Source organism: Calonectris borealis, chromosome 2, assembly GCF_964195595.1.
Source record: "Calonectris borealis chromosome 2, bCalBor7.hap1.2, whole genome shotgun sequence".
NCBI classification, from domain to species: domain Eukaryota; kingdom Metazoa; phylum Chordata; class Aves; order Procellariiformes; family Procellariidae; genus Calonectris; species Calonectris borealis.
In genome coordinates this window covers 33,418,649-33,445,187 of record NC_134313.1, presented here as the reverse complement: position 1 = coordinate 33,445,187, position 26,539 = coordinate 33,418,649, and the positions used below count along the sequence as shown (strand labels likewise).

At 42.2% G+C, this 26,539-nt stretch overlaps 1 protein-coding gene across 1 annotated transcript in view; it reads left to right on the top strand.

Moving 5' to 3' along the window:
* Positions 1 to 21,222, top strand: part of STMN2 (stathmin 2) — a 41,774-nt gene extending 20,552 nt beyond the window's left edge. Inside the window, exons 2-5 of the mRNA XM_075140639.1 lie at positions 6,378 to 6,473; positions 7,111 to 7,283; positions 16,894 to 17,085; positions 19,880 to 21,222. Coding sequence (XP_074996740.1) covers positions 6,378 to 6,473; positions 7,111 to 7,283; positions 16,894 to 17,085; positions 19,880 to 19,939 — 521 coding nt within the window. The 3' untranslated portion in view covers positions 19,940 to 21,222. The remainder of the gene's footprint in view (positions 1 to 6,377; positions 6,474 to 7,110; positions 7,284 to 16,893; positions 17,086 to 19,879) is intronic.
* The last annotated feature ends 5,317 nt before the right edge of the window (positions 21,223 to 26,539 follow it).

Genomic DNA, 26,539 nt, shown 5'->3' with positions numbered 1-26,539 from the left:
ATGGGTTTTCCAGCCAGATCCTGTGCTATCACCTGAACTATGCTGTAGAAGTGGCATGCAAGGGCTTGCACTCGAGGACAGGGTTTATTGGTGCAATTTGACACAGTCTTAATAGGAAGCTGAAGGATCAGATCTGTCGCTTGCATCTTTTTTTGTGTTTTGAAGAATTGATGCTACAGTGCTCCCTGATTTCACTCTGTACTTTTATGAATGACACTAATGCTTGATTCCATCCCAAGCCATTTCAAAGCCGTTTGTTAAAAGGATCTCTTGTTGGAGAGAATAAAGTTGCTAATACTCCTGCCAAAACCTAGGTAGCTTTAGTGACTTCAGAATGGTCATGAGGGCTACAGAAATTAATGCCTAAAACTACTTTTTAAAACTCTGAGTTGCCAGCGGATTAGATCTGTCCAAGTTTGTTCTTTCTCATTTTCTGGACATATAGTAGGAAATGCTAGAGTCGCTATTGACAGAGGAAACGCAGCAATTCACAATTTCTTTTCCTCATTTTCTGTTTCCCATTTCCTTTTCATAGTACCTGCTTACTCTATGGCCTAGATTCAGAAATATCACAAAATTCAGGGGCAGGGGACGTGACCAAAACTCTATACCTGTCCCTATATACTGCATTGCAGTATATGAAGAGTGCAATTTTAGAGACTTGGTCACCAAAGAATGGCCCCAAGTGAATGAGGGTACTGTGCCACCTATCCCACCAGTGAAACATGAGCACTAAAGGGCATTAAAGGGGCAGTTCTGTCCAGCTCATCTCGAGTGCCTTTGCTCTGAGCCCACGAGCCATTAGTACAATTTAAAGCAAATCTAATTTTTCTTGGGGAAACTGAACAAGTACACATGTACATGAAGTTACGAGATGGACTCACATCAAATACTCTGTTGAACAGTGTTTTGCACTCGGAGAGACAGTCCCAAAATAAGGCCCACCTGTGTGAACCACCAAAATGAGATGTCACTCATGACTGAGCATAAGGGATGGATAAGATGGATTCACTGCAGGGGCTTTTGCTTTCATTCCCTTCATTACTGGCAACTCCATAAGCCTATAAACATCATTAGGTTTTCTGACAATGGAGGGACATTCATTGGCCTTAAGACAACCTAATTCGTTTATCTTCGACATGTCACTTGGAATGGGACCAGTCACTCTCTAGTGGTGCTTATCTCTCCATGACTAAAAAGAAAGCTTTTGTGACTGCTGCAGACTAGCTGTCTTAGATATTAGATGGCCAGCATTAATTAAAGTGAATCCCAGACTCGTACATCTCAGACGAATGCCAAAAATTAAATTAGATGAAGAATCCCTATCACTCATGCACCATCTTGAGTTTTACTTCCCCCAGTCCCATGTACTAGTCCCAATACTAGTTCAGCACTTTACCAGCACTCATCTGCAGCCTTCTTCAAATACCCCACCAGCTATGGGGAAGAAATTGCAGTTATGGTCATATAACAGCATTTCATTTGACAGAAAAGGATGCAGAACACTACTAAAATGGATTATAAAAAAAAAAAAATACTGGCCAACAGAGTGTGCCTGTTGGTGTTCACAAAATTACATGGCTTTTCGTGACTTAAAGCATTGTCTTGACAAACCAAAAACTCTAGCACTTCAAAAGGAGCATTAACAAAGTGAAATTTGTAACAAACTGCTTTGTCAATAACAACCGTGAGAAATGGATGTAAAGGATGGCTCTGGTAGGTCTTCTGTACCTTGCGTTTCATGCTTCACCTAATCTTACTTCTCACTCCTGCAGTCTATTCCAAAGCAGAAGACAAAGCAGGATTTCAGTTCAGTCTCAGAAAGCTGACGGTCTCACAGGCACCTGGCAAGGGAACACGGGGCTGAGCCATGTGATGGGTTGCCCATTTTGACGATGGGCAACGTGCCAGTTTCTGTTTCCTTCCAGGTGTGCAGAACTTCAAGAAGTAGTTGGCTAGTGGGACTTGAAGTGTCAAAAATCAGTAACACTTTATTCTATGCAGACTAGATTCAGTAAGGCAAAAGGAATCAACAGATTTGCCTTCATCAGATGTTAATTGTAAGCATCATTTACACTTATGTCTCTGCTTTCATGTGTTAAAAATAGTCTTGCTTATGAATAATGGTCTCTGCTGTGACACAGCAATCTGTCCTGGCTGTGCTTTGCCAAGGAACAAAATGTGACCCAAATTGCTCATGGCCCGTCAGTCAGGACAGACCTTAATTTTACAGTGTAAACTGTAAAAAATTCCTTATAGCTATTGGATAACAGATGAGAACAGACAGGGTGGTTTTCCAGTGTTTTCCCTAATCTTCCTATTTCTCCCAGCAACAAATACGCAGTTGCTGACTTCTAATGGCAGCCATAGCACTCCTCCTTATTAGGTTCACTCAATGGGCAAGTGAGCTGCAGGACTGGCGATGGACTAATTTTCTGTCATTAGTGGAGGAATATGGGATGTATCTGAATAAGCATATTATTTGAGATCAGGAGAACACTTTTGAAGTGAATCATCAAAACACCCCAGCTGACCGTGCTTTGGTTCACACTGCAGAGCAATCTCGGAGTGCACAAACTGGTTTACTTGATAGGTAATGAAACTGGAATATGTGCTTTATTAGTACGTCTGCTATCCTCCAGGCACTAATGCTTGTTCAAACCACGGGACCAAACTAGTCTAAAGAAAAGAACCCCAAAATATATACAGCATGGGCATGGAGTCCTTAGAATTGTTTCCCTCCAGAGATCCAGTCCTGCTGTGCTTCCCTACTTGCTCGTGCAGACGTAGCACTGGCGCCTTGAAAGCCTCCGGGAGATCTTACCTGGACCAGCAAAGAAAGAGCATGGAAATGTTCACCCAACACAGGGAGTGGTTTCACTGTTTCTAAACATAGCTGTTAAAAATAATGCCTGAAGTTTGAGAAAATGGTGAGATGGTCTTAAAACAATGATATTAAGGTGCATTTGGGACTCATTCAGAAAAAAATCATGCGTTCTTGAGTTTCAAAGCTGTCTGAGTTTCATCTTCTCTGAAGCTGTCAAAGCTTTTAGGGGCATTAGATAATATTTCTAAGGCTTTCTCTGCAACTCTGAAGATGAGGATTTATTTTAAAAGAAGTAGATGAGGTTCTGAAATAATCTCATAGCTTCGGAAATTAAGACAACCTGTAAACACTAGGATATTCACAGCAAAATTGCAAGAATTGCAATACTGAAATCACTTCTGGTTTTAGCAAAAATCAGTGTTCTGCTCTTGCTCAACTTTGAAGGTTTTAATGCATCTAAGCATTTAAATCTTGCTGCATATAACTAAGAAGATTCTGTTGCTGTCTTTTGTCAACATTGTTCTTTCCTAGCAATTTCCCTATCAAAGCTTTTGTAGTATTACGATTACCATCATTTACTTTCCTTCATTTAACTTGCACAGTAATGGAATGATATGTACCCTACATGACTGCACAAGGAGCTATATAATTAGCAAGCCAGTTGAAACACATTTGGAAAATAAACTTTGTTGCAATCACTGCTTGTCTTCAAGGGTTTTTAAGAGCTCCACTATAAGACAGATAATTTTTGTGCCTATTTCGGTTAACACAAGAGGTCCTGTGCAGATTGCATAAATGCTGTGCTGTTGGCTTTCTGGCCTAAGTGTGCTGCCTTTTTAATAGAAAAACGTTTCTTTTTGAGAGAACAGGCTTCCATGGCTAAACACTAACTGCTCAGGATTTGGGAAAGCACAGTACCTCCCTGTTCAACCTGTGTGACATGGTCCAGCCACTCTAATCAGACCGCTAACTGGACTAACATTACTGCTTTTTTTTTTCTTTTAATGTATGGCAGTTTAAGGAAAAGACAGCTGGGCAAAGCAGGGCTCCTGCTACTCAGTGCTGCCAAATAAGCTGTTCTTTGCCTGGTCAAGGGGGACAAGTCATCACAACGCTGATGTTGGATGCCTGAGGAGGTGTGTAGGTCTTCAGTTCCTTTGAGGGCCTCAGCCCTTAAGTCTCCAAGAGGCAAAACAGTACTTGTCAACACAGCAGGTTGTTTGGTTCCCAGGGTCGCAGCAGCCTCCAGAACTTGCTGGGACTATTCAAGCCAAGTTCCAACTATAGTTGAAGGACTTTCTAGGGCAAATGGAGACTAGACCAATACCATGAAGAAAGAAAATGCAATGCTTTTAAAGCATAAAAAGTCATCCTAATTCTGTCAGTGGCCAGAATGAAACAGGAAATCATTTCGCCAGCGTGCTTTCAGTGCAGCTATTGTGCGGACAGGAAAGAGAGCTGAGCGCGTTCTTATCTTTTTCCAGCCATGGTTTGCAGATGACAAGCTGGGAGAACAAACACCTTTTTCTAATTGTTTTAAATGCTGTTAGAAAACAAGACATATTCAATGTCAAGCAAAGATAAGGAATAATAACAAAGGCCCCAAAAGGCAGGATTCCCAGGATGCTGCTTTGCCTGCCTCTTTCTAAAAAGAAATTTCAAGTTATACATTGTAGCAGTGATTCAGCAGACCTTGTATAAGAACGTTTAGCTTTCAGCCTGTGTCGTCAATGGCCATGTCTTTAACACGCAACCCAGCATCCATTTTCTGTGTAGAACACACAGCCTCCCAGGCAGCATGCAGGGTCTCGCGTGCGCCCACTCCACAGCCTCCCTCCTGAAAAAGATGCAATTTTGGTGGTGCGGGCAAGCTCACCTCAAAGGACAGTCTGGACAACCACACCTGTGTGCTTAGAATTATGCATGTGGTTAAATGCTTTGTTGGATGGAGGCCTAATGAACATATCATTATGTTTGACTATTAACAGACATCAGTTAGACATGATTTGTTTCTTCAGAGGATTTTTGAGTTATTCCTTGAAAGTTGGTACTTATGTTTCAAACTAAAAAACTTGTCAAGTCCAAGCTGACGACCTCAGTTCACAGAAAGCAAAATCTTCAGTACACTTTTGACGTGAGATGCTGGCTTTCACCAATGGTTTCCGAAAAGTTGTATGTTCTTTAGGTGGGTTACTTAGTGTCCATTATTAGAGGCCCCCATGCAAAGCTTAATTAGATTAATTAATCATCCACTGGCAGTTAGAAATCCATTCCTGAACTGATGGATCATTCAAATCCCACCATTTTGAAAAGCGCCCAAAGGCTCTCAAGCCCTCATCAACCTCGGGGGCCTTTCTGAGTAGGAAAATCAAATTCAAAAAGCACAAGAGCATCCATGAGAAAGACTGAATGACAATTTCATATGTATCCACAATTTGAAGATCAAAGGCCTGTCTGATTTGCCTTTAGTAAGATCAAGGATTAATTTGGTCTAATTGGTTAAGTACAATCTTTCAGCCACAGTTATATTTTAAGCCATCTTTTCACATGCTGGCAGCAAATGTGTGTCTGCCTCTGTAGATATGATTTTGATAGTAGCAGGGACTTGTCTGTGCCAAGATGAATTTTGAAGCAACCTCCCCTCAACATATATACTTCATGCGGTGTGGGCAGTGGCGAGGGTATTGCCCTGGGACTCAGGAGCTGGCTCTAGTCTGAGCTCTGTCATTGACCTGCCAAGCGACCAGATACAAGACTATTTTCCTATGGATGATAGCAATTAGAAGGGGTGAATGCAGGACATCATTGTTTAATGGTTGGGTATTGGTACCACCATTTCTAGACCAACTCCTCAGTCCATGACTGGGACCTATAGGAATTACAAATTCAGTAAAGGTAACACCGTAAAGGTAAATTACAAGGGTATTTGTTGCATCAGTTGATATACACTAGACCTGAGTATGCAAGCAACATATTTTGGCCAGTAAGTGAGGAAGGAAAAGCTTTGTTTCAAGTAGTTGTGCATATTAAGGACATTATGCAAAGGATTTGATAAATGTATCCCCATTTCTGGTTTTATTTTTAATTATCTGGTTGACATTTTCATTTGTAACAGATAATGTCTTTAGCATCTGCCTATGGCAACACACAGGCAGCGTTTCAGAGCTGTTCTCAATTGCATTTGGATACGTCAGAGAATTTGTAAAAGCTTCATGTCTCTCCACCTGCCAGGAGAGAGTGGAGTCATGGCACTCTTCCAATGCTAAATAGAGTTCCTGGTAGCCAGATTAACTTTCTGTAAACCAGAGAGAACTGTCTGCGTTACACCCAAGGCTGAGGTCATGTAGGAGATAAGAAGCAATCTCTGCAGTACTGAGCATCTCGTGTGATTTGATAAAGGCTCAATGCAGAAGAAATAGTTGAAAGTAAATATTCTAGAGAAATCTGCCAGGTGGGTGATGGAGCAGATTTGCTGGTCCCCAGCCAGTCACCTCAGTCAGAGATTCACTAAGATTCGCTAAGAAGGAGCTAACAAAGTCTCTCGTTTCAGCTTACAAGGAAAAGATGAAGGAGCTGTCCATGCTCTCTCTGATCTGCTCCTGTTTTTACCCTGAACCTCGCAACATGAACATCTATAAATATGATGGTGAGTGACTTTCACTGGAAATCATCCTGCAGGTCAGATAATGTGCTACTGCTGGGAAATGACTCAGTTCACCGTCCCAGTCCCTAATGTTAGTCAGTGGATGTTTTGCTGATTTAACAATTCATTTGCTGGTTTTGGCTATTACGTTCTATTGATTGTGCATTACCCGTGATGCTGGATATTGTTCCTAATAGCAGCTAACTAAACTCTTAAAGCTAGCCCTCTCATACTGAGCTGTACTTTTCCTGCTACCCATTTGAAAATTACAGCTCTTCACAGCTGACATAATTCCCAAGGAAACCAAGAAAAGATGAAAGCATGCTTAAAAAATTAATCAGCTTGGGCACTGCTGGCAGGGGGTGTGAAATGACACAGAACCCCAATAAGCTTCCAAAACTGCTGTACATTTTTATCTTTATGAGATTAAGGTATAATTAAGCTATTACAGATAAAATGGAATGTACTTCTCCTAAGAACAGTTTTCAGCCCATAATCTGCCATTGCATTTAAAATGCCCAAGGCAAAGATGCTAAATCTTTTGTCTGTACTTCTGATCCTACACTAACGTCTCTGCTGCTTCTCTCCTCAATACCGCTGAGGTATTGAAGGACTTACCATTTCTCACTTTATTGCGCAGACATGGAAGTGAAACAAATCAACAAACGTGCCTCGGGCCAGGCCTTTGAACTGATCCTAAAGCCGCCATCTCCGGTCTCAGAAGCACCACGAACTTTAGCTTCTCCAAAGAAGAAAGAACTCTCTCTTGAGGAGATCCAGAAAAAGCTGGAGGCTGCAGAGGAGAGGAGAAAGGTATCTTTCCTTAAAAAAATGCTAGTAATTAGACCTGACTTAGTGTACAGAATAACAGCCAAGTGTCCTGTCCGTTGGTATGTTTTCCATTGCCATCACTGACTCACAGTGGCCTGCATGGACAAAAATTACTAACATGTTTAAAGAAACAAATGAGTTTATTTTCTTTCAGCAGCTTGCAGACAAACCTCACTGGCTTTGATGCTTGGGAAGTATGCGTCACAAAACACAGATAGCTTTGGACAGGAGGCCCAAGTGGGTTCAAATATGCATGCTTACTGTGTGAGTGTAAGTAAGTGATTCATTCAGAGCATCTGTAACAGTTGCTGAAAACCAGTGCAATTCTTCTGGTGTCTAAGTTTAAAAGATGGATGTGCAATTCAAACAGCTACTGTCTGGGCTACCAGATCTTGACTCCTTGTAGTGCCCATGGAAATTACTCAAAAGGCCTGCCTGAGGCAGCTAAAATGTCTTATTTATGCAGTATAGAGGCATGTCAGCCCTGAATAAAGAGCGTTCTGGATCATTCACCACACACTTGGATGAAGACGCTAGCATAGCACAGCTGCTAAGGAGAGGCATTTCTAGCAGACAGTCTCAATAGTGCTGGAAGTTGGCCTTGTAGGGTTATCTACAGACTAAGTCTTCCCTTCTTTACGACCTTACCCATAATGGTAAAACCCTGTTTCATAATCAGTAAGTTTGTCACATAGGGTTTGGAAGGGTTGTTACACCTTCTTCACAAAGAAGCACATCTTAGCACAAATGCAGGGAGCATGCAGCAGGAAGACCACATTAACTGTTTATTTGGCTTTCATCATGACTGATGTGTTGAAGAGATCTTTATTTGCTCTAAGTCAGAGCTAGCTGAGATACTGCTTTTTTTTTCCCCCAGAAGATAAAGGGCCAAATTCCAGATCAGCTAAGTCGGAGTATGACAGGCAAAGCCAATGAGACACTCATCATTGCCAGCCTGAATTGCCAGTCTGAAAATTAGCAGTGTTCTCTATAGGCCCAGTGTTTATGCTGTGTTGCACCATTTCAGAAAAGTCATGACTGGCTGCAATGGCCACAGAAAAACTCAAGATGTGGTAATATATTGTCCTGGTTAATCCATGTTTCCTTTTGCTGTGGCACAAAAGGAGAGCCACAGAAGCCAGAGAAGCCTCAGGAGCCATAGAAGGACTTTCTGTGTCCTTCAACCAGGCGATCAATGTTATTTTGTGGCAAATCTGCCTGCACCAGTTAAATTGGAGTTAGAAACCCCTTCCACCTGCTCATGGAGTCCCTGGTAGAGTGTATCTGAAAATGAAACAAGCTTAGATGTCTCTAAGCCTTTCATTTATCTCGTAAACCATGTGATTTGTTTCTAAAATTGACATTTACATAATCATTTCCAGCTATGGACAAAAATGTATTCAGAAGTCCAGGGACAGCAGATACGCCAGATGATAGCACATGGAGCAGCTCCAACAGAAGCAGCTCTATTCTCCTTTCACTCCTGTCAGACCAGATCAGGGTCACTTCGAAGAAACCCAATGGAGTGGTGACACTGGTGTGTGGTGAGATATGAGTCCATTAAAGTCAGTAGATCTGGATTACTGACAGGTCTTAAAACCTGTCCCTCAGTTTTGATTTGCAGTGAAACCTGACTATTCTGGACCTCACTAATTTGAACAATTCATTTAGGTGAACACTGAAGTGTTGCCACATTTGCCATTTCTGCTGCCTTGCTAAGACAAGACTCTGTGCTTCTAACGCGCATACATTAGCACTATTGCTTCTTTCAAATATTTCTGCCAGAGTATTCGTTTCAGTAAAAGGACATGACTCTATGTGAAAGGAATATACATTTGCACTAGGACCTGCCCAGAAGTGTGAGTTTTCACACACCCAAATGATGATATGCCCCGAAGACTCGATCTGTGAACTGCCTTTGTACCAAGTACAAATACTCAAGTAAAGATATGGACACAGAATGAAATGGCAGCAATTAAGAAGCCTGATATTATGCATATACTTAGTGGGAAATATAAATTGAATGTCCCAGAGATTTCATTTCATTGATTTCATTACTGTTCATTTCTTCCTAAAGAAAAACTCATTATGCAATAAACTGGTAATCAGTGATAGCAATACAGACACCTGCCATTTCTTCCCCTTGGTACTATATTCATTTTAAGTGAACATATAACTGAGTTATTTTAATAGACAAGATACTCCACATTAGCATTGCAGCAGAAATTGCTGGGAAAGGAACAAAGACCAGAGCAGAAAACTTCATTACCTCACTGTTAAAGTCGCTGGTGCTCCCACATGTCAACTATTGCTTTCATTTTTGGCCTGAAAAAGAGTATATTGCAGAGAAGGATAAAAAAGCAATCAGAGAAACAGAACATCTTCCATAAGAAGATAAATTAAATAGTCCACTTTTCAGCTTGGAAAGAGACAACAGATGGAAGATAAGATAGAAGGCTACAAAGTCATGAATGGTAATGAGAAGATGAATAGGAACGATTATATTCTGTTTCACGCAATCCAAAGGGGAAAAACCACTCAATGAAATCATCAGACAGCAATTGCAAAACAGAAAGAGGGAATCACCTTTTCATGTATTGTTTAATCAAGCTGTGTTTGTTATCACAGACTATTTAGAGATTATTAAAATATTATTTATTTCAAAAAGATAATAGCAAAATTTATAGAGCACTACTTTGTAGGAGATGATTATATGAATGCAGCTGCTGGCTCAGAAAATACATAACTTGGTGACTGCTGAAAGCTAGGGAGATATATAGATGTAGATATAGGTATAGATTAGATATAGATATAGATATCAAGGAAAGGACCAAGCAAATTTGCCCAACTTCATCTACACTTTCTGCTGCTAGACAAACCAGGCAGACTTTCTGACATCCAGCATGGCGTTTGTTATCATACTTTTCAATCTATGCACAACAGCTGTCAGGCATGACGGTTCTAGATCATGTCTTTCCAGCACAGTTCCAATTAAAATCAAGTATAACTAATGGATGAGAATTGCCTTTTCAGAAAAAATACTGATTGATTTCACACTGTTTAGGAATTAGGTTCTGCTCTGTTAATTAGGCAGTGTTCATTAATAAATTTTCAAACTCATGAGAACATCTACAGCAATACATGCCCTTCAGCAGTCTCCTCTTTATCATTCTTGTTTATTCTCTTATAAGCTTTTGCAGGGCTCTTTCCTTTTCTCCCCCTTTTTCTCTACCTCACTTGATAGTCACTGTGACCTCATACTCTCAGACCAAACCGAGCGTTTCACCTGAGGCATTTTTCCCTTTTGCACCACACAGCAAGACCCATTTGGGCTAGTTACAGATTTGTCCTTTCCATTTATAGAATCCTCTTTACAGCATGTCGTTATTATCCCATTATTTTTTTGGCATATGTGTGCTATATTTTCCCACCTCGGTGGATAATCAGAAAGATCTTTTCATCCTTCCCACTCAAGAAATTAGAGCACAGTGACATTATAAGCAGCAGAAATTTATTTCTTAGAGAACCTTTAACATTTATCAATTTTTATCCATTGGCCTTGAATGTTCAGCTATTATTACACTTGATGTACAGACTTCAAGAGCCATATGTTGAATTATATATCTTTATTGCCCATGTTCAACTTACTAGCATAAAAATGAAACACTAAAGGGATGCACATTTCTACTAGACTTTGGATTATGGGAGAGAAATCGTATGTAATTAAATCCTTTTAATGGCTTTGTATTGGGACGAAATTGAATCTGGCTCATCCCTAGTGCTTAGCGCCACGAAGAATGCAGGAGAACAGTCATAATTTTTAACTTTCATGCTGTTGGATGTAGACTTATAGCTACATGAGTTTTTAATACTATTACTATGAAGTGCTGCAAGATAAGCCCCCCGTACAGCCTAGCCTGGGCAAGGCTTGCTGTTCTCCCTGCAGCAGGCAGGCAGCCCGGGGCTCCTCTGCCAGCATCACGGCCGCACTCTGCATCGGGCTTCAGCACCCCACTCGCTGCCCCTCTGAGCCAGCCCCGCAGCCTACCCAGAGGCACTTCTTAATACTCTTGATCCATCTCTCCTTTGGCACTGAAAACGCCACCCGTGCTTTATGGCACAGTACAGCAGGCTGTTGGGGGAAGAGGCTTCACCAAGGCGTGGAAGACGGCGGAGCTGGGGGACAAATGCCCCCTCCTAGAAATTGTGCGGGACCTATAAAACTGCTGCTCCAGGCAAGAGGAGAGGCAAAGAAGGGATCAGCACCTTCCCTGGTGTCTATGAGGCACTGGCAAAAGTGGAGGTTTCTTTGTTCTTCCAACTCATTCCTATTCCCCTCCTTGGTTTCCTGTAATTTCTAAGCGAGCAGGCTGGGAGGGAGGACAGGCACTGCCCGAGATATTTGCCTCCCGTCTTGCCCATCTACTGATACCCCTTTCTGTTACTGCTGGCCCTCAGCTGTGCACATGTGCTTGTGCAGAGCAGGGATACAGCATGAAATGCTTTTCCATGTAAAGGTCCCAGCAACACGTGTGGAATCGGCACCGCAACCAGGTGTTTCTGCCCCATCTTGATTTACACCATAGCGTTTCCATACGTGGTGCTTCATCCCTAATTTTTACCGAAGATAGCCAAAATCACAAGCCACTCTGCAGCTCCTCCTCCAAAAAGTGTAAGCCTATGGGATATGTGCCCACAGGAGGATGTTTGCTACCAGCTAGGAGAGGGTTTGCTGTTAGAATCATAGAATAGTTTGGGTTAGAAAGGGACCTTCAGAGGTCATCCAGTCCAACCCCCTTGCCATGGACAGGCACCAGGGTCTGTCTCCGAGCATGTGGGATCATGAGCAGAGACAGATGTATCCCAATGCTGGCAAAGCTTCTCCCCACAGTTTACCATGGGCTTTGCTGCTAATGAGCAATCATAAAACAAACTGACATTGATCTTCATTAACTTTCAGACTGCAGCAGATCAAGAAATGCCTCATGAGCAGGTAGGGGAACATCAGGTAGAGAGCTCAGGTGATACCGCTTCATCAGAGCTCAGGTGATACCACTTGACCAGAGCTCAGGTGATGCATTGTTCACCCCCATGGGTCACAACCCTGAGAGCAGCAATTTTGTGCCAGCTGAGGAAAAGACAGTGAGTTTTCTTGAATCACATTGTGGATGGGCTCTTTAGTTTTTTTTAGTCTACGTTACATTCTTAGTAGCCCTGACCCAAAGGTCCCTTGGCAGACCGGACAAGAAAAAGGATTCTCATCTAAATTCAAGCAAAGTTGTGCACCATCTGGTTTCAGTAGAAGGAGGACCTCACCTACGGTTACAGTTCAGATGTCTCTGGCTCTCCTGCCATATAGCCATTTCACCCCTCTGCTCTGTGACCCCATGGAGCAGGATCATACTCCTCTTCTTCGTGTCTCTCTAGACTGTCATCACTTTGGGAGAGGAACTGCCTCTCCCTGTGTATTTGCACACTGCCTGGGACAGCGAGTCCTCACAACAGCCAGAACAAGTGCTAATGGATGAGAGGAAATGGCCTCAAGTTGCGCCAAGGGAGGTTTAGTTTGGACATTAGGAGAAATTTCTTTACTGAAGGAGTGGTGAGGCCTTGGAACAGGCTGCCCAGGGAAGTGGTTGAGTCACCATCCCTGGAAGTATTTAAAAGACGTGTAGATGAGGCGCTTAGGGACCTGGTGTAGTGGGTATGGTGGTGTTGGGTTGACGGTTGGACTCGATGATCTTAGAGGTCTTTTCCAACCTTTTCTATGATTCTATGATTCTATGATTCTATGATTCTAATGTAATACAAATGATTCACATCATTCCCAGTGATGAATAGGATGTAACCATACAGAGGTTTGAGGAAGCAAGTATCATGAGTGAGGTCTAACTTGAGTCCATTCCCTTGCTTTTACATGGAAAAAGTCCCAACCTCAATTACTTCCTCTGAAAACATCATTACTTCAACTCACCATTTCCTTCTGACTAATACCTAGGCTTCACCTTGGCATTTACATTTCAGTAGGAGCCTTTAATCCTGTCTTCACGTTCTGCTCCGTTAGTAGTATCTCTTAAATACACAATACACTGAAGAATACCAAGGTTAGTGCAGCTTCTGCTGAACATTTTAATTCTAAAAAATCCAGCCAGTGAATGAATGTGTTATGAAGGTGGAGCTCTCATGACTGGTAGTGTGCCTCATACATCCTAGTAACTACGATGGTCGGGTGAAGGCATTCAAGCTGAAATTCCCAGTTTAAAAGCAGTTGTCTGAGCCCATTTCTTGCTTAAAACTAATCCTTTAATTTTATCTCCGCATAAATGACTTCAATATTTGGATGTTGGAATCCTGTATCAAGACCACGAGAGTCCAAACGCAGCAGTTAAAAGCCAACACAAACAACAAAGGGAGTCTATTAATCCCAGCCCCACTAGGTATCTGGGGTCATTCATTTAGCCGTTTCTGGATGTGTAGTCGATGTTGAGCAGACAGGGTGGCCAAGTTCTTTTGCCAAATGTGTTGGAAACAGAAAATTGTTTGACAATCCAGTACAAAAACATACCAACCGCCTCCCAAAATTGTCGTAAGGGGATTTCAAAAATGGCCTGAACACCAGGGAAACGGGCGAGACTTACAGCTGGGGTACAACGGCATCAGAAGAGGGACTTCAGTCTAAATGAGACTACCCCATGGATGTTTTGTGGCGGGGTGGGGGGGGGTGTCCCTTTATTTTGAACCAGTCCTGGGTTCCTGAACATTTTGAGTAAGGAAAAGGAATGCCATTTAAGGCATATTGTAAAGGAAAATCACATTAGGGCTGTGCAGTCGGTTCCTGAGGCCTGGTTTAGCGTTCATTCAGGGCCTACTGGTGCCAATGCAATTTGCATCCAGTAAATACTGAATTCGAGTATAAAGATTTTCTTCCTTATCATGTGTTAGTGGACAAATTACTTTGAATGTGTTGTCTGTCAGCATAGCCTCCAGAACTGTGTGTACTTTGATATGGAACTTTAATTTTTCACTATTCTCCTGGATTTATGATAATAAGTAGTTCCAGAAGGCAAGTGGTTGGAATGGAAAAAAAACAAATCCTGAAAAATGGGCAAGTGCCCCGAAGTCTCAAAGGCATTTTCCTACCTCCTATTGAAAGCCAATGTTCTTTTCAAAAATGCTGCTTGTAGGCACAGTCCAAATCTTACTTTTTATTAAAGTATCTCCATGGGCCCTGGATATGTCCTTGGAAATGTCTGTTTTCCAAATCTGAAAATGCTTGATTTTATAACACATTATATATACATATTTAAACACCATGAAATGTTAGCTGTCCAAATGAACAAGTCACTTCTTAAACATTTCTTGGGAAAGGACATTACAATTAGTATCATAGTATCTTTTCTATTCAAACTCCCAACAGGAAGGGAAATAGATTCTTAGATTATCAAAGTTACTTTTAGATCACTTAAGCAAAGGGTTCACAAAATTCATATCAGCAACCAAAATTTAATGGCAATAACTTTTCCAAAATTAGGTGAAAGGTTGCCACTGAACAGTAAATTAAACAGAAAATGCAGAATAACTTCACAAGCACTGGTCAAACTGAGCTACTCAAGTTGGTCCAAAAATGGTAAAGCAAGATGAAGATGTTAAATTATTTCAGTTTTACATTGTACCAAATCTTTCAAAATAACTTTTTTATATTTTGAAATAGCCTACAGTTAAAGAAATGTTAAATGCTAAGTATCTGAACTCAAATATTTTGCTTCAAAATAACCTATTTTTACTATATGATTATTAAAATTATTGATGTTTTTGCTAAACTTATGGGGCTTTTATGATTTTTCAATTAGTCTACAAAATTCCGTCTTTGCCCAGCTCTTTTTCCCTTTGGCTTATTGTCCTTCAATTCTCCACCAGTGAAACTCCCTCTGCTCTTGGCTGCGCCTGTCTGGGGACTTCTTGCTCCCATTTGCAACATCTTTTGGCCTGCACAACAGTTATTTTCTCTGAGTCAAAAATCTGAAAAATGCTTGCTCTATTACTCTCTGTTCAGCATATGCTATAATGGAGGTAAGAGCAAGGAAGAGCCTTTGTAAGGTACCGACCATTTCAGTAGACCATTCCCATGAGCAAGTGCTCCAGGGATTACAGTTTGAGAAATGAACTCTTAACTGCAGCCAGGCCAGAGGTGAAAGCAAATACATTAAGTGGCCAAGATTGACAAAAGTAGCTTTTTCCTCTGATCTCAAGCAAGCCATTACAGCCTTTCAAAGCCAGATATGTTTTACTCCAGTGACTGGCTGCAAGATGTTCTGCCTGGCTTTTGCAGCCTTTTCTAGAACCTGTTTAATTTGCCTCATCAGTGCATTTGGCTTTATGTGTATCTTTACCTTCGTTAAAATACTTGTTTTCTCCTCCTACTTGGACCTCACTCATGTAAAAGAATTGCAGCCTTTTTCACTCCATTTAAAGCCACACAATAGAATTTAATAGGATTCATTATCACTAACTGTAATTATTGGTTAAACCCCTTAATTTAGGCCTTAAACTAATTCGTTTTTATGGATAACAATGGCAACAGTGTATTGTGATCTGCACTGAAATACACACTTAGCTTCCTGGAGCCATATTTCATTCCCTGTTTTCTGTTTGCTTCTCATGCTCCCTCTAATTTATTTTATCCAAAAGCGTACAATGTTGTTTATCATTTCTAAATAACCCCTCTGAAACATATTGCCTTTTCGACTAGACTTGCCTGGAGGGTGGGCCCAATGCTGTAAGTTCTTTGGCTTCTCTCCTAGGATTAGTGGTTTCATGTTAGTAATTCGATTTAAAATAAATAACAAAGCTTATGCTTCTGAGCAGTGAGTTTACAAAGAAGAATAACATAGTATTGTGCATAAGCTGCATCCATTTAATTCCTATCTGCAGTTTTCACCTTCCTTGCAAAATGTGAATTTTTAACTAAAAATATCTCTTTCGTTGTTTTCTGTAGAATAAAACCCTTTTCTCCCTTCCTAATCAGCGAGATGAAGCCAAACATAAATATCACGGGAAAAAAAAAACGTTGTCTGAATTGATTCCTCTGTCTTTCACAACAGTAATCTTCAGAGCCTGTTATTAACTATTCAAGCGCATTAAAGGATAGTCCAACCTAGGTGAAAAAAGCACCTCTCCTGTGTCAGCAACCTCCTTTTTAACACTGTACATAGCTTCAGCCCCCAATCCCATATCTCTATAAATAAAATGCTCATAGCTAAAAGAGTGCAGCTGTCAGAGGTTGAGCAACCACTGCAGTAACCCAGACAACCCAGGGCAGTAACACATGACAGCATTTCTTGTTAACAGAAGTGCTTCGGACACTTCTCTGCTGCTGCCTCAGGCACATACCTCACATTTAGCCAGTGCCTTTAAGCCCCTGTTATGGAAGCTAATCTGTTTTATGCACAGAAGTGATCTTTCCAAACAGTGCATGTCACAACAAAGCAACAACTTTACGCAGTTTCCAAACTCGGTGAACTGAGTTGCCCTATGGGTGTTTTTTTGCTCCACATGAGTATTTCATTTCAGCTGCATGTCTCTCTGTTTCCAGTCCCAGGAGGCCCAGGTGCTGAAACATCTGGCAGAGAAGAGAGAACATGAGCGAGAAGTGCTTCAAAAGGCTTTGGAGGAGAACAATAACTTCAGCAAAATGGCAGAGGAAAAGCTGATACTGAAAATGGAACAGATCAAAGAAAACCGTGAAGCTAATTTAGCTGCTCTTATTGAACGTCTCCAAGAAAAGGTAACCACACCATCACTCCTCACCCTAGACTAGAGAGGAAAATCTAATCAGTATTTTGAAGAGAGATTGTGGGTAGCTCCTGTCTCAGTTGCTACACTTGAGCAATTTTTAAGTCAGAGCCCCTGGTGCCTATCTAAACCACCACTCACTTTTGAAAAAGACTAAAAATCTATAATCACACAATCATAGAATGGTTGAGGATGGAAGGGTCCTCGAGGTCATCTCATCCAACCCCCCAGCTCAAGCAGGGCCACCCAGAGTAGGCTGTCCAGGACCGTGTCTAGACAGCTTTTGAATATCTCCAGGGATGAAGACTCCACAACATCCCTTGGCAACCTGTGCCAGTGCTCAGTCATCCTCACACTGAAAAAGTGTTTCCTGGTGTTCAGAGGGAACCTCCTGTGCTTCAGTTTGTGCCCATTGCCTCTGGTCCTGTCATTTGCCACCACTGAGAAGAGCCTGGCTCTGTCCTCCTTGCACCCTCCTTCAGGTATTTCTACACATTGATGAGATCCCCCTGAGCCCTCTCTTCTCCAGACTGAACAGTCCCAGCTCTCTCAGCTTTTCCTTATAGGAGAGGCTGAGAGATGCTCCAGTTCCTTAATCTTCATGGCCCTTCACTGGACTGTCTCCAGAGAAAGGCTGATTTTCTAGCTTTTAAGAAGTGCTGTGAACAAATGAAAGGTCACTTGTGTTTAGATTTCGACTGCTAAGAAAAGTCATTGAACAAATCAAACGGTTATCCTGTGTCTGTAGTTCTTGGTTTCTCAGAGGAGAAAGACGAAAAATACGGGAAAAAAATCTTTCCTGTACATCAAAAGGGTCCTGTTCTTCCATCAGTCTTGCAACTAAAAGAGAGTAAATTTTCTTTTGGAGATCTTTGGTACAGTCAGAGGAAACAGGTAAATCACAACCCCCACCATGCAGGACCAAGTGTGCCCTTCTCCAAAATAACCCTTCCACACAAGAGAGGGAAACATGCGAATAAAGATTTAGAAGTGTTAAGAAAAAATTAATTAGTTCTGCATGAGTGATCACTTGTTTCTCTCAATGATGAACTTTCTAACATGTTAGTAAATTGACTAACAGAAAGAAAATAGCTCTCAGTAGTTTTCAGTGAGACCTTCTCCATAAGCACCTCTGCTTCTTTGTTGGAGAAAAAAGTCTCAGAGAGCAGGAAAGAAACAACAGAAACCAAAGGATGATGTTACAAGTGACTACACAAACGGGATAATTCTTGAGCTTAAGAACTGTACCCAGATACTTGACATTTTTGCATTAGATTGGTTTGCAGGCACATATCCCAAAGCTTATGAAAACAAAGAGAAAAGCCAATTAGCCATTCTTGAAGCCCAAAAGCAAATGGGAAGAACAGCTGAAGCATCTCTCTGTCCTAGGTTAATGTTAACAGACTGTTAAGCTCCATTTCCACAGCAGTATGATGGCATATGTGCATGAAATCCAAAGAAGGCTTCTGAACAAGGATGAAAATAACTCATTTGCGAACGTTTGTACAGAGCAGTAATTAAGAATTGCATGACTATACAGTTTTGCCAACACAAAAGTGAACCCTGAATATGCAGAAAAAGAAGTAATGAGATATCTGGGTCCAAATCTTCAAAAGTTACACAAAACTGTGGACGCCCTGAGGTTTTGGTATCTAGAAGTACCTACAATCAAAGATAACTTCTGTATACTGCAGTTAATGGGAGCAAGGAACAAGTCCCATATAAAATCTAGCATTCAGAATTATAAGAAACTGTGATTTACAGAGTCAGTTGATGCAATAAGCTGTCTTAGCCTGTGATCCATAGTCCAACTCAGACAATAAAAAGATAACTGTTGACTTTGGTGAATTTTTGACCATAAGTCAGCTAGGGATGGATGTTTGCTTCTGTAGTCACCGTGTGCTTGTCATTTGGTTGTCTGGGATTTTTTTCAGTGATCAGACACAAGAGGTAAAAGTCTGATAGTTTGACAGCCGAAAGGAGAGAGGCATAAACCACAAACCCTAAAACCCAGAAGCTGCCAAAAATAATCGTTTCATAAACACCCCAAGTAGAACATTCCTAAATTCATTTGACAGCTGTTGTTCCTGACCACAGGCCCATTTCCACAGAAGTGCCTCAAATAAGTCTAAATTAATTATGACTGCTTTTGTAAAAGCTGGCTGAAAGTGGACAGAAGGGCCTAGCATTGACTTTGGTAACTGCGTCCCTCCTCCATCACAGCCAGAGAAAGAATGGAGGGGACAGCTAGCTTCATTGTTCGGTCTAAGGCGATGTTTGAGATTTTCAGATTGACCCATCTTGGTGGAACTAAATTCTTGGACCTTTATTTATAGTTCCTAAATGCTACAGATAACACAGTAACTAACACTTCTGCATACAGTGTGCAAGGAATTAATTCAACTCCACTCCTCCTTCCCTATATTTAGTTTAACATCTAGAAATTCAAAGGGCAAATGGGAGCACATGGCACATTTTGTGCTGCAAGGAGCACCTCTCTATGTGGGCCTTTAACATGAAACTCTGTGAGGTGCTGAGGATTATAAGGCCATATCAGGTAAAAGGCTGAACTCCAGAGCATAAGTAGAATGTAAGCATCAAACATGCCTCAGGCTGGTCTGGTGGATGACACCTCTCCTGAGTTGCAGCCTTTAAAGATAGTTGTGCTGTGAAACACATTTTGCATAAGCATCAAATGCACAACCTAAACAGGTTGTCATCAGGAGCCTCCCTGGGCAGGCGGAATGAGAAAGAGGTTTGATTTTTCCTTTCTTGATATTTTCCAGGAGAGGCATGCTGCAGAGGTCCGTAGAAACAAGGAGCTCCAGGTGGAACTGTCTGGCTGAAAACAGCAATGGTGGATGTGACCCATCCCCACCATTAGTAAACTTCCCCTGCCTATATTATTATGGATCATGCGATATCAGTATGGGAAATGTATGACATGGTTTAAAAAAAAAAAAATCAAGAACTCAATAAAAAACTTTAAAAAAGAAACAAAAATAAAAACAAAAACAATGCGGTCTCTTTGCAGAATGATTTGCTTGATGTTTAAAAAACTTGGATCTTACTTTGTAAATACTTACATTTTTGTTAAAAAATACAAGTATTGCATTATGCAAGTTATTTCATAATCTTACATGTCCTGTAACAGGCTTCTGATGTTGTCTATTTCCACTCAGTTGAATTTGCTGGGTCTGTTCATTTGAAGCACCTCACGTCTACTTCCATTCCCTGCGACTTTCATTCCAACCACCATGAGGTCAGTAGTAGTTCTATGGTGCTAGAGACCAGTCATTGCCTAATAACCTAGACCGCTTTGCCATCAATAAGCTTTGTTGAAACAGTGACTAGATCACAGGTATCGTGACTTCACGTACAGCTCAAGGCAAAAGCCTCTTAAAATGTAATTTCTTCAAATGCAACTTAACGCTACAGGACTCTGTAGTGGGCTATATAGTTGGGGTTAAATCGCCACGTGCAGTACTTGTTGCTTCTGCTTTTCGAGGTGAGAGGCAACAAAGACAGCTGTGCAACAGAATGAGAGCAAGTGGGATCAGTTTGAGGCAAATTTAAGAGGCACATTGTAACCATCAAGCTATGACAAATTCTGGATGATGCCAAACAGCCATACAAATGCTAATTGTAAAGTGAGCTTAATTCACCACTTGAAAATTTACTGGTGGAGCAACTAAAAGCATCAAGTGGCTTTATCTGTAGATGCCATGATCTATGATACTTATCTGATGCTACCACATGACATGTGTAATAGTACAAGAGGCTACCGAATATTTCACCTGGAACCCATGAGCCAGTTGTTACCTTCTTTTTTGACACTGCTGACTTCCATTCATCATGACCTTTACTCTTCAGTGTTAGCCAACCCTACCTAGTGACAGACATCTAGGACTAAGAGGGCTGAAGCAGGAGGAATGACTAGACAGGGTGCTTGTGCCAAGTACAGTATCACCAAACCTAACACATCGTCCCCAAAATAGCTGCAGTTTTGAAGTTGTCCCTACCCCCCTGGAGGTTGCTGCCTGCATATTCTACTCTTCATTAGTGCTATTTTCCTGTATGTCATTGTGAGCAAGCTGTGATTAATAAAGAATTGGGGTTCTGTGAACTGAAAAAGGGCTTGTCTCTTCTCTTGCTCCCATTACTTCTCGGACATGTGCCCATGTGAGGTGAAAATCTAATGTAGTCCTAAAAGCATGGAAATGAGACTTAAATAAGACCTATTAATAAACCAAGCCTATTTCTCTGCTAATACAGGACTAACCCCTGCTATGTGTTTTCCAGTGCTTAGGCTGGTTGTTTTTAAAGATTACAGCAATACAGGCCTATAAATGTGGCCTCTAGCACTGAGTTTATTAAAAAAGAGAGCTAGCTACACACACATGCACATGCACCCCGTAATCCTGACTCAATACTGGGGAAAAAAAAGGAATTTGGGGAAAGAAAAGTGAATAATGTAGCCCTGGGTACATACGTCAATAGCTGCAGCAAGATTCTGGCTGTTAACACACTGATTTTCAGAGTAAAAGGGATTCACTTACAGGATTTATTGAAAAACATAAAATCGCTAGGGAAGCTGCTGAGTTGCAGAGCTAAGATATAAAATTGGATCTGACCCCATTTAGAACTGGACAGGTGATCGAAAATTACCTCTAGGATTAGTTTTCTGATTTAAAGTTATGAAGGTGGAATCATTTACTTGCTCTTTCGGAGAGATGGGCCAAAAGGTCCAGATCTGCAACAGTCCATTTCTGACCCATGCGGCCTAGTTTCTTTCAGAGCCAAGTTCTGTCCCTGGAAGACTTGGGCTGCAGTCAAAAAGCAGCAGAAGCTGATCCAGGCGCAAGGCTGCAAGCTCAGATCTCTGTGAGCAATGAGCTCTGTACCACAGAATGAGAGGAGCACTCCAACTTGTTATGGCAGCTGGGTTTCCTTGCCTAAATTCCTTGTCTTTCTAGCAAAATTACCAGAAGTAGACCTGGCAGAGAAGCCAAATAGCAAACTTTGAATCTGGATGTCATGAGCTTCAACGTTGCCAAGCCTTCAAAGTTTGTATGTTGCTCTAAACCCCGGTAAAAAAGGTCATTCAGCCAAGCTTGTATTTCAATTTAAGGTCCAGGATCTTGGTTTGAGGGCTCCTGGATTTTGGTTTCATTTCCCAATGGCAAGTCACTTACAGTTTTCCCTGTCCATTGACTTAACAAGCTCTGATCAAGCCCTTTTCCTGTTTGTCCTGCTGGCTACGCTTGCTTGGAGAACAGGCCGAGGACAAAGCTCTGATGTGAGGCCAAGCAGGGCAGCCTGCCTTGCCTCCATGGAGCTAAACTCTCTTCCCCCCACAAACAAGGGTGTTGTCCACAGGCAAAGGGCCGGTTGGGATGGTCCCTGGCACGTGTTCACCCCAGCACGCACCTGGGCATTGCCTGGGAAATGCTTCTCCACAGGTACCAAGACTGCACCAGGGAAATGAGTGAAGAACAAGGCAGGGTGAGCGCTGTAGGCCCATGTCAGAGCCCATGCTCTGCTCCTGTTCACGTGGATCTTTTAACAGTTGTAGGTCTAGAGTTCATTTTATTAAGTTATAGCTATATTTTGAAAGCCTGTTTGCAATCACATTGCGTATTTAATCTACAATAGCAAAAAGAAGTATCTGCAGAGCTGCAGCATGGCCGTTTCTTTATATTACTCCTGTTCCCTTATATTCTTCCCTTATATTTCGCTTTAGTACTGCCTTCCTAGCTCCTCCCTGCTTGTGCTAGCAAAAGCGTATTGGCGCCATTGGTCTCTCATGCGGAGTTACAGATTAAAGATCTCCTTGAAAAGTAATAAAATATTCAAAACATCCATTTTTAAAGTATTAGCATTCTGGATACTTAAAATATCTCAGTTTATTTTTTAATTCAATGACAAGCGGAGTGCTAAGGACTTTTAGATTAAAAAAATTGGGCCCCGTCTTTGATTGACTGTAGATGCCCAACTACATGCCCTGAGCTTTGAGCAGCTGACGCTGAGATGCAGAGCATTTTCCATAGGCTGCCTGAAACCTCCCGAAGGACAGGAGGGAGCTTGGAGCGCCGGCCTTGCACCAGGCAGATGCTCCCTCCTCTCGCTGAGGCGTGTGATGGCTCAGCAGCAGGGCAGAGCTGTGCGGCACACCAAGAAAGGCGCTTCCGAGCTGTGGCCGACGCAGGTCCCAGGGCTGCCCCTCTGAGGGTGGGTAGGGCTTGGTTTTCTGTTAGCTAACCCATCGGTTGTGCCAAGGCTGCCACGAGGAGACTGCCCGAGTAATCAAACAGGAACGACTCAAAACAGGTCACGTAGTCCTACTGAAGCCACAAAATTTATGCTCAAACAAAGTCAAGCATTTCCAAAGTCAGGAGGCTTGGATGTAGAGTTTAAAGTCATCACTGATTCAGAACTTGAAAACAATGCCTTTTTTCCCTTTGTTATCATGCTTCTTGTCACGTGGAGGTGGTTTTTTTGAATGACTGGAGCAAAATCCTAACCCTTCCATAGCCAAATAGCAATGTCTGTCTGTTCCTTCACTCCAGAATCCCCAAACACGTCACTGACGTACAGCAACGTGCTACGTACACACGCACAGAGTTGTCTGTCTGCCTTTCAGCAGTCCTTTCGGAGGGACAGGCTCTGTGAGCAGTGTAGGAAAGAACTTTACTCCCAGCACCCTAAACCTTACAAAGAAGAGAAGTACTTCTCACTCGTCTCCCAGAAGGAGAGGGACAGGTTTAAAACCTAAATTTAGGGCAGCACAAACACTTTCTTTCTCATCCAACAGTTGCCAGATCCCATCATGTCGAATGAAACCCTCTCATCAGGTTTTTGGTGGAGAGAAGAGAGGATTGCACGGGAAGAGGCAGGTCCTACTTCCATCTTGCAGCACATGCCCCATTCTGAGCATATTTCAGCGGTGGAAGGAGGAAGCTGTTCACACAGCAGAAGGGATATTGCGAGGAAGGTAATGGGAGAATTTTAGATAATCTTTCCCATGCCCCAGGGCCGGTGCCGGAGTGATGCTGGTGCAATAGTGCCATGCAGTGGTCAATCTTAATAATGGGGATCATCTCCAAATACACCAGGGATCGCAAGGATTTCCTCTGAAGGATATCCATCTAGTCTGCTGCACAGTTTACACAGTAGGTCTTTGTATAAGGTAGCTGGTGCCTCTGAAATCTGAAGACTGAGTCCAGACATTTTCAGGTTTAACTCCACTGTAACACGAGTGGCACCACTACAGATAGCTGTAAGACCAAAAAGGGCTGGTATTTTTGCGTGGAACAAGGAGTAGCCAGAATTACAACTATTGCAACACCACCCTCAGAAACTCTCATGACTATGAGAATATCTGCATTATTGAAACTTCAAACATGTCGAGAAAGCAACAGATAATACACAGCAGCCAGATCAGAAGAAAGACCGAGGACATGATAAAAGCATCGTCAGAAGTATAGGGAAGAGCAAGAAAAGCTAGCATCAAAAACCATCAGCAGATCAGGGGCTAAATGAACCATGAAACAACTCTCACATTTGAAAAGTAGACTTCATCTCCCAGCAGAGGAGAGAGGATGGTCACCCCTGAAGCTGTCTCCCTTGAAAAACACTGAACTCTTTCTCCACACCCACCCCAATACTTGGAACTAGGGCACAAGACAGAGGACCCTAAAATCCAGCCTACAGTATATATGTAAATGTAACCCATAGCTCTGTGGGCAGCAGAAACCAGAGTATGCTGTGGACTCCCCATGGATTAGGGGGTTCTCCAATGTACAATAAAATGCCTGTGCTTCAGCCGTTCATAACTGTTACACTGATGCTCTGATAGCATCTGAGCTTTAACTTTTCCTCTGGGGAAATAAATGGAGATTCCTTTTTCTATTCAAATGTCCACAAAGACCATAGGAATGCATATAATTGATAATCTGTGTAGGGAAACATCCACCTTCTTCATGTTTACAATGTGATGCCATGCTCCCTTTCTTTCGGGTGGTAGTAAATGGCTGGTGGAAAATGTCTTCCTAGTGTAACAGGTTGGCTTTAGTCAAATGGGTTCCAGAAAAGGCAGCTCCTGGGCAGCTCCTGAAGATGGAGGATGTGAAAGGCATTATCCATACAGCCCAGACAAGCATGATATAAGGAAACAGCCGAGGTTCAAGTTAAATTTCTTTTAGCTATTATAGTTGCAGCAGACTTTTAAACAAACTTTGGAATACAAGTACACCATAATAAAATACATTTTAAAAACATGAACTGTGAAAATATACAATTTGCTAAAGAGTCTTTTAGGTAGTAATTTCCACAGGTTCACAGTTGTTCACAAAAAATCCCCGTGTACAACTGCTTGTGACCAGAAGAGGGCAAGCTCTGATTATTTAGCAGGCAACAGCTCGTAAGTTTTACTTAGAAAAGCCTGTCAAGCTGTGCTCTATCCTGAAATCCTGCTTTAGAGCATGTTCTGTATTTGCCTTAAAATCTGGATTTGGGTTTATATGCAACATAAAAGATAGTACTTTTTCTCTGGCAAAATTCATTACTTTGGCTAGATTTCCTTAAGAATACTGCACTGGGCAGGCATTCTATAAGCTAAAGGATAAGGTAGCCATATGAATAAACAGATTAAAATTAGCTGCTCTGTTAGTCTGGAGTTTAGGAGCTGGTTCCTACCCCCCAGGGAGTCTGAACCAACCCTCCTGAGCGCAGGATGGAAGTAGGAAAACCTCACTGCTTTTCAGCTGGATTTCGAGCAGACTAGGAAAGGGTAATGCTCAGAGCAGAAGCAACCAGACTCATCAGCTGGGACTTCCCTTCCTGCACTGTGTTTTACACCTACACGTTTGCAAATGATGAAGAAAACTGGTGGAGCACTGTGGCATATGAACAGCGCTCAGTGAACCATGAACCAGTTACCCGGATTGCAGATTATCCCTGACATAGGTATTAGCTCGGGAGCAGCACCAGATGAATGTATGTCTTCTGCCTCCAGAGACAGGTTTGGAAGCAGCATAGCTGCTTGCTCACAAAACACAGCCTGTGCCTGAATTAACAATCTCTGTTAGACCTTCAGATGTCGCCGTGAAGGGATAGCTCAGTTTTCCTTGTACTCCTAGGACACGCTACCAATGCTGGAGGGGGCCTGACGCGACCCAGCCTGGTATGTCAGTTCGGGTCCCTGCCTGCCCAGCCACAGCCTGCAACAGAGCTCTAGGGGAAGGAGAAGACATCCCCTGGGTGCTGCGGAGAAGGAGGACGCTGCCAGCTGCCACTGGGAGACAGCAGAAAATGTGGCAGCAGCACCCGAGTTGGGGGAAGATAAGGGCGATGTTGGGGATGCTGCTTCTGCTTTGAGTTCCCCCCCAGCCCTGGGACCTCAGGAGAGGTCCTGTGGGAAGGACTGCTGTGCACGGGGTCACGGG